This window comes from Salmo salar, chromosome ssa02 (assembly GCF_905237065.1).
Source record: "Salmo salar chromosome ssa02, Ssal_v3.1, whole genome shotgun sequence".
NCBI classification, from domain to species: Eukaryota; Metazoa; Chordata; class Actinopteri; order Salmoniformes; family Salmonidae; genus Salmo; species Salmo salar.
In genome coordinates, this window is record NC_059443.1 from 19,881,696 (window position 1) to 19,893,390 (window position 11,695).

Consider the following 11,695-nt stretch of genomic DNA (forward strand, 5'->3'; position numbering starts at 1 on the left):
GAGAGGGATGGAGAGAGAGAGAGACAGAGAGAGAGAGAGAGAGAGAGAGAGAGTTTGGACGATTAACTCAGATCCTGTCCATCTGCTACTGCACAGGTATGCCAACAGAGAGAGAGCGAGAGGGAGGGACAGAGAGAGAGAGAGAGAGAAAGAGAGAGGGGGGGGGCAGTGAGAGGGAGGGACAGCGAGAGAGAGAGAAAGTGAGAGAGTTTGAAAACATGAAGGAGAGGCTCTGTGCTCTGGTTATACACTATTACATAAAGACAGACAATTAGTCTTTATCTCTCCACCCTCCCCTACTCCCTCCCTCTCAGAGATGTTCAATGAGCCAGCATATCCCCCTCCCTCTCTCATTCCCTCTCCCTCACTCTCTTTTTCTCCCATCTGACCCCTATGCACCACACACACACACACACACACACACACACACACACACACACACACACACACACACACACACACACACACACACACACACACACACACACACACACACACACACACACACACACACACACACACACACACACACACACACACACACACTAACCATGTTCCCTCTCTGTGTAGCTGCATGTGGTGCACTACAACTCAGAGCTGTACCCTAACATGTCAGTGGCTATGACCCAGCAGGATGGACTGGCAGTCCTGGGAGTCCTCATAGAGGTAGGACTATTACGTCATAACTCCCTGACAATCACATCAACCACTGGAGATATTACATACTTCATAAGTGTTGTATTTGTATTCTTTACAATAGGTGACAAATTCCCTTTATTTACGTTTTATTTCTTCAGTAGGAAAATCTACACATCACCAGATTAGTAAGAAAGGCTTTGTGAATGTATAGTAAAGCCTGCACACTTGACCTAAAGAGAAGATGTGTGATCTGTCAGACAGGTGAGGAGGCTAACCAGGCTTTTTGGAACATTCTCAACTACCTGGGTCGCATCAGACATGCAGGTGAGACAGCTGTTAATTATTATTTACCTTTATTTAACTAGGAAAGTCAGTTAAGAACAAATTCCTATTTTCAATGACGGTCTAGGAACAGTGGGTTAACTGCCTTGTTCAGGGGCAGAATGACACATTTTTACCTTGTCAGCTCGGGGATTGGATCTTGCAATCTTTGGGTTATTAGTCCAACGCTCTAACCACTAGGCTACCTGTCACCCCAGGTAGCTTAATCAAAGTACACCTTAACCAATCAGCATTATTACTACAGCTACCTTCTAGCAATGTTTCCACGACTACAGTAGTTTATGCAGATTCTCTGATTTCTTATGGAAGTGCCAAACAGCACCACTATGTGCCCCCAGGAGTCAAACCCTGTACATATCCTCTAACTTTCATCTGTCCATCCACCCCTCCATTCTTCCCTCCGTGGTCAGGTCAGAGTGTGTCCATCCCAGCCTTTGATGTCCAGTCCCTCCTGCCTTCTGACCTGGGGCGGTACTACCGATACAATGGCTCCCTCACCACTCCTCCCTGCTTCCAGAGTGTCCTCTGGACCCTCTTCACAGAGACCGTCAAAATCTCACACACACAGGTGAGGGAAGGTGTGTGTGTGTGTGATGGTGATATACTTATGCTTGAATTCAAAGCATCACTATGTCCTCCTCTTCTTTTCTCCCCCTCTTCCCTCCTGTCTTCCTCCTCTTCACCATCTAACCTCCTCTCTTCCTCCCCTCTTTACATCTCTCTTTCATCTTCTCTTCCTCCTCTCTGTCCTCCCTTCTTCCTCAGCTGATGAAGCTGGAGACAGTGCTGTATGCCAGTAAGGAGGACGCTGACCGCGTCGTCATGCAGGACAACTACCGTACACCTCAACCACTTAACGACCGGACCATCCTCTCATCCTTCCCATTAGGTCGGGGGGGGGGGTTCTCTAACACAACCTGTCTGACCCTCAGAACACAATGAACCCCATGTCCGATTCATGATGACAGGTGTCAGAGAGACTGGCATAATGCTAACATGTTAACAGCAGCAGGGCAAGTGCTAGCCTCATACCTAACAGCAGCATCAGCAGGAAGGGCATGGGGCAGGCTAGCCTCGTACCTAACAGCAGCATCAGCAGGAAGGGCATGGGGCGGGCTAGCCTCGTACCTAACAGCAGCATCAGCAGGAAGGGCATGGGACGGGCTAGCCTCGTACCTAACAGCAGCATCAGCAGGAAGGGCATGGGACGGGCTAGCCTCGTACCTAACAGCAGCATCAGCAGGAAGGGCATGGGGCGGGCTAGCCTTGTACCTAACAGCAGCATCAGCAGGAAGGGCATGGGGTGGGCTAGCCTCGTACCTAGCATCAGCAGGAAGGGCATGGGACGGGCTAGCCTCGTACCTAACAGCAGCATCAGCAGGAAGGGCATGGGGCGGGCTAGCCTTGTACCTAACAGCAGCATCAGCAGGAAGGGCATGGGGCGGGCTAGCCTCGTACCTAACAGCAGCATCAGCAGGAAGGGCATGGGGCGGGCTAGCCTCGTACCTAATAGCAGCATCAGCAGGAAGGGCATGGGGCGGGCTAGCCTCGTACCTAACACAGTATCAGCAGGAAGGGCATGGGGTGGGCTAGCCTCGTACCTAACAGCAGCATCAGCAGGAAGGGCATGGGGCGGGCTAGCCTCGTACCTAACAGCAGCATCAGCAGGAAGGGCATGGGGCGGGCTAGCCTCGTACCTAACAGCAGCATCAGCAGGAAGGGCATGGGGCGGGCTAGCCTCGTACCTAACACAGTATCAGCAGGAAGGGCATGGGGCGGGCTAGCCTCGTACATAGCATCAGCAGGAAGGGCATGGGGCAGGCTAGCCTCGTACCTAACAGCAGCATCAGCAGGAAGGGCATGGGGTGGGCTAGCCTCGTACCTAACAGCAGCATCAGCAGGAAGGGCATGGGGCGGGCTAGCCTCGTACCTAACACAGTATCAGCAGGAAGGGCATGGGGCGGGCTAGCCTCGTACCTAATAGCAGCATCAGCAGGAAGGGCATGGGGCGGGCTAGCCTCGTACCTAATAGCAGCATCAGCAGGAAGGGCATGGGGCGGGCTAGCCTCGTACCTAATAGCAGCATCAGCAGGAAGGGCATGGGGCGGGCTAGCCTCGTACCTAATAGCAGCATCAGCAGGAAGGGCATGGGACGGGCTAGCCTCGTACCTAATAGCAGCATCAGCAGGAAGGGCATGGGGCGGGCTAGCCTCGTACCTAACACAGTATCAGCAGGAAGGGCATGGGGCGGGCTAGCCTCGTACCTAACAGCAGCATCAGCAGGAAGGGCATGGGGCGGGCTAGCCTCGTACCTAATAACAGCATCAGCAGGAAGGGCATGGGGCGGGCTAGCCTCGTACCTAATAGCAGCATCAGCAGGAAGGGCATGGGGCGGGCTAGCCTCGTACCTAATAGCAGCATCAGCAGGAAGGGCATGGGGTGGGCTAGCCTCGTACCGTGACCACTAATAACATTTCATCAAACAGTATTAGTGGACACAGTGAGGGGCTCTCAGGGTGGACATGTGGAGGAAGGCTAGCATTAAACACTAAAGAGAGGAATGTGGTGAGAACTGTGGGAATGTCAAGGGTTACTGACTGTGAAAGATGTGAAAGAGATAGAGAGGGGGCAGGACAGAGGAAAAGAGAGAGAGTGGGGGGATAGAGGGAGTGATAGAGAGAAAGAGAGAGATAGAGAGAGAGAGGGGTAGTGGGGAAGAGAAAGAGGTGCTGTAAATGAGGGGAGGTCTGTTTACGAGATGGCTGATTCGTTTTTGCAAAATCTCTTCTCTAAACACTGACACTGTTGTTGTCACATGACAAGAGAGGAAGAGAGAGAGAGAGAGAGAGAGGGAGTGAGAGAGAGAGAGAGAAAGAGAGAGACAGAGAAAGAAAGGGAGAAATGGAGAGAGAGGGGGAGTGTGAGAGAGAGAGAGAGAGAGGAAGAGAGACAGAAGAAATTGAGAGAGAGAGAAAGGGAGAGCGAGAGAAGGAGAAAGGGAGAGCAAGAGAAACACAGACAAAGGAGAAATAATTTGTGCAAAACTGATAGGGTGGCCTATGACAACACCACAGGAGGCTGGTGAGAGGAGGACAACTCATAATAATGGCTGGGGTGGAGTGAATGGAATGGTATCAAACTCATGAAAACCGTGTGTTTGATACCATTCCATTCCACCCATCCTCCCCAATTAAGGTACCACCAGCCTCCCGTGGACAACACTCATTCCAAAGACTACAGAACACACTGTAGACGTATGATCATTTCCCTGTAGTTCTACTAGAAGTTGATTGAACATTAATTCCAACTGAATTATCGACTGCATAAGCAAAGTAGCACAGCAGTATTTTTACATGAACCCTCTGTCATGACATCACGATCATGTCAAACCGTTATGATCATGTCAAGCCTGTTATTATGTAGGCCTTATGACAGACGTACAGGTAATAAGACAATGCTTTAAATAACATATTCCTTTTCCCACTTGCAGAATCAGTGAAGGTGTACACTGCCGGTAAGATGTGGACCTTCATAGTTGATTCATTATTAGAGTAGGCCTCTGGTCAATGTCTCTCTTTTCATGTTTGATGAACTAGTTGGAATATTTCTCTGTCTGTCTCAGGAGAGATCACAGCGATAGTAATAGGAGCTCTGTGTGGCTGTGTTGGTCTGGCTGTCATCGTTCGCTTCATAGTGAAGACTATACGGTAAGGCACTGAGCTGTTAAATGGGGTTTCTTAGCTTACTAGCCTGCCTGAGTGCTATTCTGTTTCTGATTTAGCCAACTACAGAGTTATCTGAAGTAGAAAACAGTATGGTCAAACAGATTTCTGTTGTGCTGGTTACCTGGTTACCTGTGTTTATCATATGAAACTGTGGTATGCTTTGATCCAAAATGTCCTGGGTTTTTTTTGTTCTTGGTGTCTCAATCTTCACATTTCTCTTGGCAGATTTTTCAAACACCTGCATAATGAAAGGGTCTTGGTAAACAGGTGGAATCCTCCATAATACCTGATACCTACTGCATTCATGTCCAATACTACATGTTCATAAACCAAATAAATACTACTGCCAGTGTTCTCTGTGACAGGGTTCTAATTACGGGGATGTCTGGAGATGCTAACCACGCCTATACTAAAAGTTTCACCTCTTGAATTGTAAAACAAAAACATCAATGTGGGCACCCCCAGTGTACCTCCTAGAGTCAATGTGTAATTCCAACCCTGTTCAAAAATAACATGACTATGTTAACCACCAGTGATTGGTAGATTCCCTGGCCTATATGCTCAGGTCTAGAATCAGTTTGTTACTCCAATCCTAACCGTAACCATCAGGAGGTAAAAACAAAAAACTGACCTTAGATCAGTGCTCAGGGGCAACTTCATAATAATTGGCCACTTCTTAATCGACCCTTTGTCCCTACATTATGCACTTTAGATTTAGAAACAACAGCCTCGCTTGCCAGGCTTAATGCTAAAGACACATGGTTAGGAATGAGACTAAAGATCTGAGATGATTGGCTAGGTGTAAGGAATATGGCAAAAGGTTCACCCAGCCCACACCATACTGCCAATAACTATCTCATTATTTCAAATCTAGAAAATGTGCAGAGGAAAAGGATGAAGGGTCGGTTCGGGGCATGATTGTTGCCCTTTTAACGTGATTGTGTCTGTCTGTGATGTGATCGTTTGTGTTTCCTGGTCACATGACACTGTGTTTTCATCACAACAGCTCCACCTCTAGCTGGGACGTCCTGCCCAGCGTCCGGCCCGCCCCCGTGCCCAGGTCACCAATCAGATTATGACCTTTGACCTTCACCCCTTTAACCTAAATCCCTGATTTTACTCCCCATCATCTGCCTTCTGTCCCTGGCTAGAGATAACTCCTAGCACCCCTAAACGTTGGTGTGTAGCCTCCAGATGTGAAGAAAGCACATAGATGTATCGTTAAAATCAGGCTCAGTTGAGCTCGTTTTACTTTTAGCCATTTTATTTACCAATCTAATTCCTTAAGATCTGTAAACACCAAGGTGGTCGGGGCTAGGAGTTGTTTTGGACTGGGACTCTAGAAATTCCAACATCACGTGTTATCCTAAAGAATCCTAATCCATTCCTGTAATCCTGTTATTCTAGGAAATTTCACCACTCATTTGTTTAAAGTAGATTGTTGTGTCTTTAAATCAAATCAAATCAAATCAAATTTATTTTTATATAGCCCTTCGTACATCAGCTGATATTCTCAAAGTGCTGTACAGAAACCCAGCCTAAAACCCCAAACAGCAAGCAAAGCATGTGAAAGAAGCACGGTGGCTAGGAAAAACTCCCTAGGAAAAACTCCCTAGAAAGGCCAAAAACCTAGGAAGAAACCTAGAGAGGAACCAGGCTATGAGGGGTGGCCAGTCCTCTTCTGGCTGTGCAGGGTGGATATTATAACAGAACATGGTCAAAATGTTAAAATGTTAAAATGTTCATAAATGACCAGCATGGTCAAATAATAATAATCATAGTAGTTGTCGAGGGTGCAACAAGCACGTCCGGTGAACAGGTCAGGGTTCCATAGCCGCAGGCAGAACAGTTGAAACTGGAGCAGCAGCACGGCCAGGTGGACTGGGGACAGCAAGGAGTCATCATACCAGGTAGTCCTGAGGCATGGTCCTAGGGCTCAGGTCCTCCGAGAGAAAGACAGAAAGAGAGAAAGAGAGAATTAGAGAGAGCATATTTAAATACACACAGGACACCGGATAAGACAAGAGAAATACTCCAGATGTAACAGACTGACCCTAGCCCCCGACACATAAACTACTGCAGCATAAATACTGGAGGCTGAGACAGGAGGGATCAGAAGACACTGTGGCCCCATCCGATGATACCCCGGACAGGGCCAAACAGGCAGGATATAACCCCACCCACTTTGCCAAAGCACAGCCCCCACACCACTAGAGGGATGTCTCCAACCACCAACTTACCGTCCTAAGACAAGGCCGAGTATAGCCCACAACGATCTCCGCCATGGCACAACCCAAGGGGGGGCGCCAACCCAGACAGGAAGACCACGTCAGTGACTCAACCCACTCAAGTGACGCACCCCTCCCATGGACGGCATGGAAGAACACCAGTAGGCCAGTGACTCAGCCTCTGTAAAAGGGTTAGAGGCAGAGAATCCCAGTGGAAAGAGGGGAACCGGCAAGGCAGAGACAGCAAGGGCGGTTCGTTGCTCCAGCCTTTCCGTTCACCTTCACACTCCTGGGCCAGACTATACTTAATCATAGGACCTACTGAAGAGATAAGTCTTCAGTAAAGACTTAAAGGTTGAGACTGAGTCTGCGTCTCTCACATTGGTAGGCAGACCATTCCATAAAAATGGAGCTCTATAGGAGAAAGCCCTACCTCCAGCCGTTTGCTTAGAAATTCTAGGGACAATTAGGAGGCCTGCGTCTTGTGACCGTAGCGTACGTGTAGGTATGTACGGCAGGACCAAATCGGAAAGATAGGTAGGAGCAAGCCCATGTAATGCTTTGTAGGTTAGCAGTAAAACCTTGAAATCAGCCCTTGCCTTAACAGGAAGCCAGTGTAGGGAGGCTAACACTGGAGTAATATGATCAAATTTTTTGGTTCTAGTCAGGATTCTAGCAGCCGTATTTAGCACTAACTGAAGTTTATTTAGTGCTTTATCCGGGTAGCCGGAAAGTAGAGCATTGCAGTAGTCCAGCCTAGAAGTAACAAAAGCATGGATTAATTTTTCTGCGTCATTTTTGGACAGAAAATTTCTGATTTTTGCAATGTTACGTAGATGGAAAAAAGCTGTCCTTGAAACAGTCTTGATATGTTCTTCAAAAGAGAGATCAGGGTCCAGAGTAACGCCGAGGTCCTTCACAGTTTTATTTGAGACGACTGTACAACCATCCAGATTAATTGTCAGATTCAACAGAAGATCTCTTTGTTTCTTGGGACCTAGAACAAGCATCTCTGTTTTGTCCGAGTTTAAAAGTAGAAAGTTTGCAGCCATCCACTTCTTTATGTCTGAAACACAGGCTTCTAGCGAGGGCAATTTTGGGGCTTCACCATGTTTCATTGAAATGTACAGCTGTGTGTCGTCTGCATAGCAGTGAAATTTAACATTATGTTTTCGAATGACATCCCCAAGAGGTAAAATATATAGTGAAAACAATAGTGGTCCTAAAACGGAACCTTGAGGAACACCGAAATTTACAATTGATTTGTCAGAGGACAAACCATTCACAGAGACAAACTGATATCTTTCCGACAGATAAGATCTAAACCAGGCCAGAACTTGTCCATGTAGACCAATTTGGGTTTCCAATCTCTCCAAAAGAATGTGGTGATCGATGGTATCAAAAGCGGCACTAAGATCTAGGAGCACGAGGACAGATGCAGAGCCTCGGTCTGACGTCATTAAAAGGTCATTTACCACCTTCACAAGTGCAGTCTCAGTGCTATGATGGGGTCTAAAACCAGACTGAAGCGTTTCGTATACATTGTTTGTCTTCAGGAAGGCAGTCAGTTGCTGTGCAACAGCTTTTTCTAAAATTTTGGAGAGGAATGGAAGATTCGATATAGGCCGATAGTTTTTTATAATTTCTGGATCAAGATTCGGCTTTTTCAAGAGAGGCTTTATTACTGCCACTTTTAGTGAGCTTGGTACACATCCGGTGGATAGAGAGCCGTTTATTATGTTCAACATAGGAGGGCCAAGCACAGGAAGCAGCTCTTTCAGTAGTTTAGTTGGAATAGGGTCCAGTATGCAGCTTGAGGGTTTGGAGGCCATGATTATTTTCATCATTGCGTCAAGAGATATAGTACTAAAACACTTTAGTATCTCCCTTGATCCTAGGTCCTGGCAGAGTTGTGCAGACTCAGGACAATGGAGCTTTGGAGGAATACCCAGATTTAAAGAGGAGTCTGTAATTTGCTTTCTAATGATCATGATCTTTTCCTCAAAGAAGTTCATAAATTTATTACTGCTGAAGTGAAAGCCATCCTCCATTTGCGAAGGCTGCTTTTTAGTTAGCTTTGCGACAGTATCAAAAAGAAATTTCGGATTGTTCTTATTTTCCTCAATTAAGTTGGAAAAATAGGATGATCGAGCAGCAGTAAGGGCTCTTCGATACTGCACGGTACTGTCTTTCCAAGCTAGTCGGAAGACTTCCAGTTTGGTGTGGCGCCATTTCCGTTCCAATTTTCTGGAAGCTTGCTTCAGAGCTCGTGTATTTTCTGTATACCAGGGAGCTAGTTTCTTATGACAGATGTTTTTAGTTTTTAGGGGTGCAACTGCATCTAGGGTATTGCGCAAGGTTAAATTGAGTTCCTCGGTTAGGTGGTTAACTGATTTTTGTCCTCTGACGTCCTTTGGGTAGGCAGAGGCAGTCTGGAAGGGCATCAAGGAATCTTTGGGTTGTCTGAGAATTTATAGCACGACTTTTAATGCTCCTTGGTTGGGGTCTGAGCAGATTATTTGTTGCAATTGCAAACGTAATAAAATGGTGGTCCGATAGTCCAGGATTATGAGGAAAACATTTAGATCCACAACATTTATTCCATGGGACAAAACTAGGTCCAGAGTATGACTGTGGCAGTGAGTAGGTCCAGAGACATGTTGGACAAAACCCACTGAGTCGATGATGGCTCCGAAAGCCTTTTGGAGTGGGTCTGTGGACTTTTCCATGTGAATGTTAAAGTCACCAAAAATTAGAATATTATCTGCTATGACTACAAGATCCGATAGGAATTCAGGGAACTCAGTGAGGAACACTGCATATGGCCCAGGAGGCCTATAAACAGTAGCTATAAAAAGTGAGTGAGTAGGCTGCATAGATTTCATGACTAGAAGCTCAAAAGACGAAAACGTCAAATCCAGCGTTGTACTAATATAGCACATTTTCTCCCTCTCAATAGCTTTTTAATGCTGTAACTTCCCACTGGGCACACACTGGCACACACACGTCAACATGGAATGGACGTTGAATTGTCGTCTGTGCCCAGTGGGTTTCTACATCACACTCCTCTGTTGAGTCATTGATCCGTTCACTCCATCATTCCCTCCAAAACATTGACCAGGCATTATTCCTCACCTAGCTTGTTGTTTACTTGGAGTTTTACTGTACTTTGAAGCCTATGAATTATTATTACAATAGATTATGGCTTTATTTCGTTTGTTGACTTTTCTTCATTTTATTTTCAGTCAGTCAGTCAGTCAGTCAGTCAGTCAGTCAGTCAGTCAGTCAGTCAGTCAGTCAGTCAGTCAGTCAGTCAGTCAGTCTGTCTGTCTGTCTGTCTGTCTGTCTGTCTGTCTGTCTGTCTGTCTGTCTGTCTGTCTGTCTGTCTGTCTGTCTGTCTGTCTGTCTGTCTGTCTTCACAATACCTTTATCCATTGTTGTCATTTAGTGTATCACTCTGCTGGATGGTTGAGTAAACTGCTACAAAATACAGTGCAAACAGGGGGAGTATGACATACAGCAGGATCAATGAGCTTTTATAACATGTAGTTCCATTGATGAGTCAGACTTCCTGTGCCCTCTGACATGTAGGACTAAGGAACCAGGGAAGGAGCTGAAACAGGACGTGGCCCTCAACACGACCTCTGAACCAGGAAAAAAAGAAGATCCTGTCCCCTCCTCAGTCTGAGACCAATCAGAGACCTCCATAAACGACCCCCCCCCCACCAACCACATTCCACCCTCCCTGTCAAAGGGCATGGATGAGTGCCTCTATGGCTCTGGTCCAGAGGAGGCTGGTCAGAGGAGCTATGGGAGGACCGGCTCATTATAATGGCTGTAATGGAATAATAGAACGGTATCAAACACATCAAACATATGGAAACCACACGTTTGACTACGTTCCATTTATTCCATTCTAGCCGTTACAATGAGCCTGTAGCTCCTCCCACAAGCCTCCTCTGCTCTGGTCCATGTGTCTGTCTGCATGGCCTTTTGGGTGAATGCATGGTCTGTTATGGTCTACCTGTATGCATGGTACTCTTTTCCATCGGCCTCATGGGTACAGCTGGACTGCGTTCAGGATGACATCACCTCCATGCGAGACACACCTCCAAAAGAGAGGAAGGAATAGTAGAAACATGTCACACAATTTGTAATTGAAGACTGTATAGTCCAAACCATGTGATTCTGAAATCAGCCCTGCACATTCCTTGCCAGTGGAAGGCCTGTGTGTGTGTGTGTGTGTGTGTGTGTGTGTGTGTGTGTGTGTGTGTGTGTGTGTGTGTGTGTGTGTGTGTGTGTGTGTGTGTGTGTGTGTGTGTTGTTGATGAGTGTGTGAGGGTGCAAGGGGAGGATTGTTGGTGTCTGGGTTGTGTATCTTGTGGTGTGTGTGTGTATAAGTGTGTGTTGCTTGTCTGAATTCAGCTGTAAATACATTAAGCATCAAAATAAACACATGATGAACACTAGACACTGCTGTAGGACAAGTTGTGTAGTACACATGATGAACACTAGACACTGTTGTAGGACAAGTGGTGTAGTACACATGATGAACACTAGACACCGCTGTAGGACAAGTGGTGTAGAACACATGATGAACACTAGACACTGTTGTAGGACAAGTGGTGTAGTACACATGATGAACACTAGACACTGTTGTAGGACAAGTGGTGTAGTACACATGATGAACACTAGACACCGCTGTAGGACAAGTGGTGTAGAACACATGATGAACACTAGACACTGTTGTAGGACAAGTGG

The 11,695-nt window shown here is 46.7% G+C and overlaps 1 protein-coding gene across 4 annotated transcripts in view; it reads left to right on the plus strand.

Moving 5' to 3' along the window:
• The window catches only part of LOC106605785 (carbonic anhydrase 14-like), a 29,087-nt gene extending 17,684 nt beyond the window's left edge, over nucleotides 1-11,403 (plus strand). For 2 of the 4 annotated variants that reach the window (XM_045699251.1, XM_045699245.1), the window contains 9 exons: nucleotides 571-666; nucleotides 897-963; nucleotides 1,392-1,549; nucleotides 1,747-1,870; nucleotides 4,472-4,495; nucleotides 4,604-4,688; nucleotides 4,932-4,973; nucleotides 5,713-5,766; nucleotides 10,526-11,403. In XM_045699251.1, the coding sequence (XP_045555207.1) occupies nucleotides 571-666; nucleotides 897-963; nucleotides 1,392-1,549; nucleotides 1,747-1,870; nucleotides 4,472-4,495; nucleotides 4,604-4,688; nucleotides 4,932-4,973; nucleotides 5,713-5,766; nucleotides 10,526-10,622 (747 nt within the window). In that variant the 3' untranslated portion in view covers nucleotides 10,623-11,403. The remainder of the gene's footprint in view (nucleotides 1-570; nucleotides 667-896; nucleotides 964-1,391; nucleotides 1,550-1,746; nucleotides 1,871-4,471; nucleotides 4,496-4,603; nucleotides 4,689-4,931; nucleotides 4,974-5,712; nucleotides 5,767-10,525) is intronic. The other 2 variants (XM_045699261.1, XM_045699269.1) reach the window with 2 other exon arrangements.
• The last annotated feature ends 292 nt before the right edge of the window (nucleotides 11,404-11,695 follow it).